The 690-nt window shown below is 70.9% G+C and overlaps 1 protein-coding gene across 1 annotated transcript in view; it reads left to right on the forward strand.

The window, feature by feature from the left end:
- Positions 1–416: 416 nt before the first annotated feature.
- The window catches only part of NPDC1 (neural proliferation, differentiation and control 1), a gene marked incomplete at its 5' end in the record, with an annotated part of 9,571 nt that continues 9,297 nt past the window's right edge, over positions 417–690 (forward strand). Inside the window, one exon of the mRNA XM_021707471.1 lies at positions 417–587. Coding sequence (XP_021563146.1) covers positions 417–587 — 171 coding nt within the window. The remainder of the gene's footprint in view (positions 588–690) is intronic.

Here is a 690-nt window from a genome sequence, read left to right on the forward strand (position 1 = left end):
GGATGGGAAGGCGAGGTCTTGGCCACGGCGCGCCGCCCGCTCTTGGGAAGTGAGCTCAGATGCCCGTTCTGTCGGTCGGAGTCGCGCGCGGGGTGGGGGCTCTGGGAGTGACGCCTGCTCTGCTCCACAGCCCCAACCCTTCCGCCGTTTCTCGAGCCATCTCACAAACCTGACGGCAGCCCGGCCCACACCGGAAGGACCCAGAGGAAGCGCCAGGTAGGGGCCGTGCTCGCTCTCTTGGCGACACGACCGGAGGGAGGTTTCCGCGGGATGGGGTGAGCGTGGCCTCGGGAGGCAGCAGGCGAGGTGTGCAGAGAGCATCGTAGGCGCTCGTTTTCGTGGCGCCCCGGGGAGCTAAAGCTGTCGCCGGGGACCAAGAACACCTTGGACAGCTCCCAGCTGCCTGCCATCCGCAGGGCCGCCGCTCTTGCCCCCTGGCGGCTTCACGGGGAGCCGCGCGCGCGCTCCAGCCAGCGTGGCCGTCCAGACCCGCCGGTGGGCGCCTGGGGGTCCCCCCGCGGCTCTCCGAGTGCCTCTGCCTATGAGCACTCCTGCGCACCTGTGCGTCTGCGCACCTGTCTACCTGTGTGCGCACGCTGCTCCCGTGCTCCGGAGTGCTCGCGACCCAAGGCCCAGGCAGGTCCTCGGCTCCCTGGGGACGTGGGCGAGGGCGTGGCGGTCCGACAGGGG

Source organism: Carlito syrichta, unplaced genomic scaffold (assembly GCF_000164805.1).
Source record: "Carlito syrichta isolate Samal-C Ts95f unplaced genomic scaffold, Tarsius_syrichta-2.0.1 Scaffold118044, whole genome shotgun sequence".
Lineage (NCBI taxonomy): Eukaryota > Metazoa > Chordata > Mammalia > Primates > Tarsiidae > Carlito > Carlito syrichta.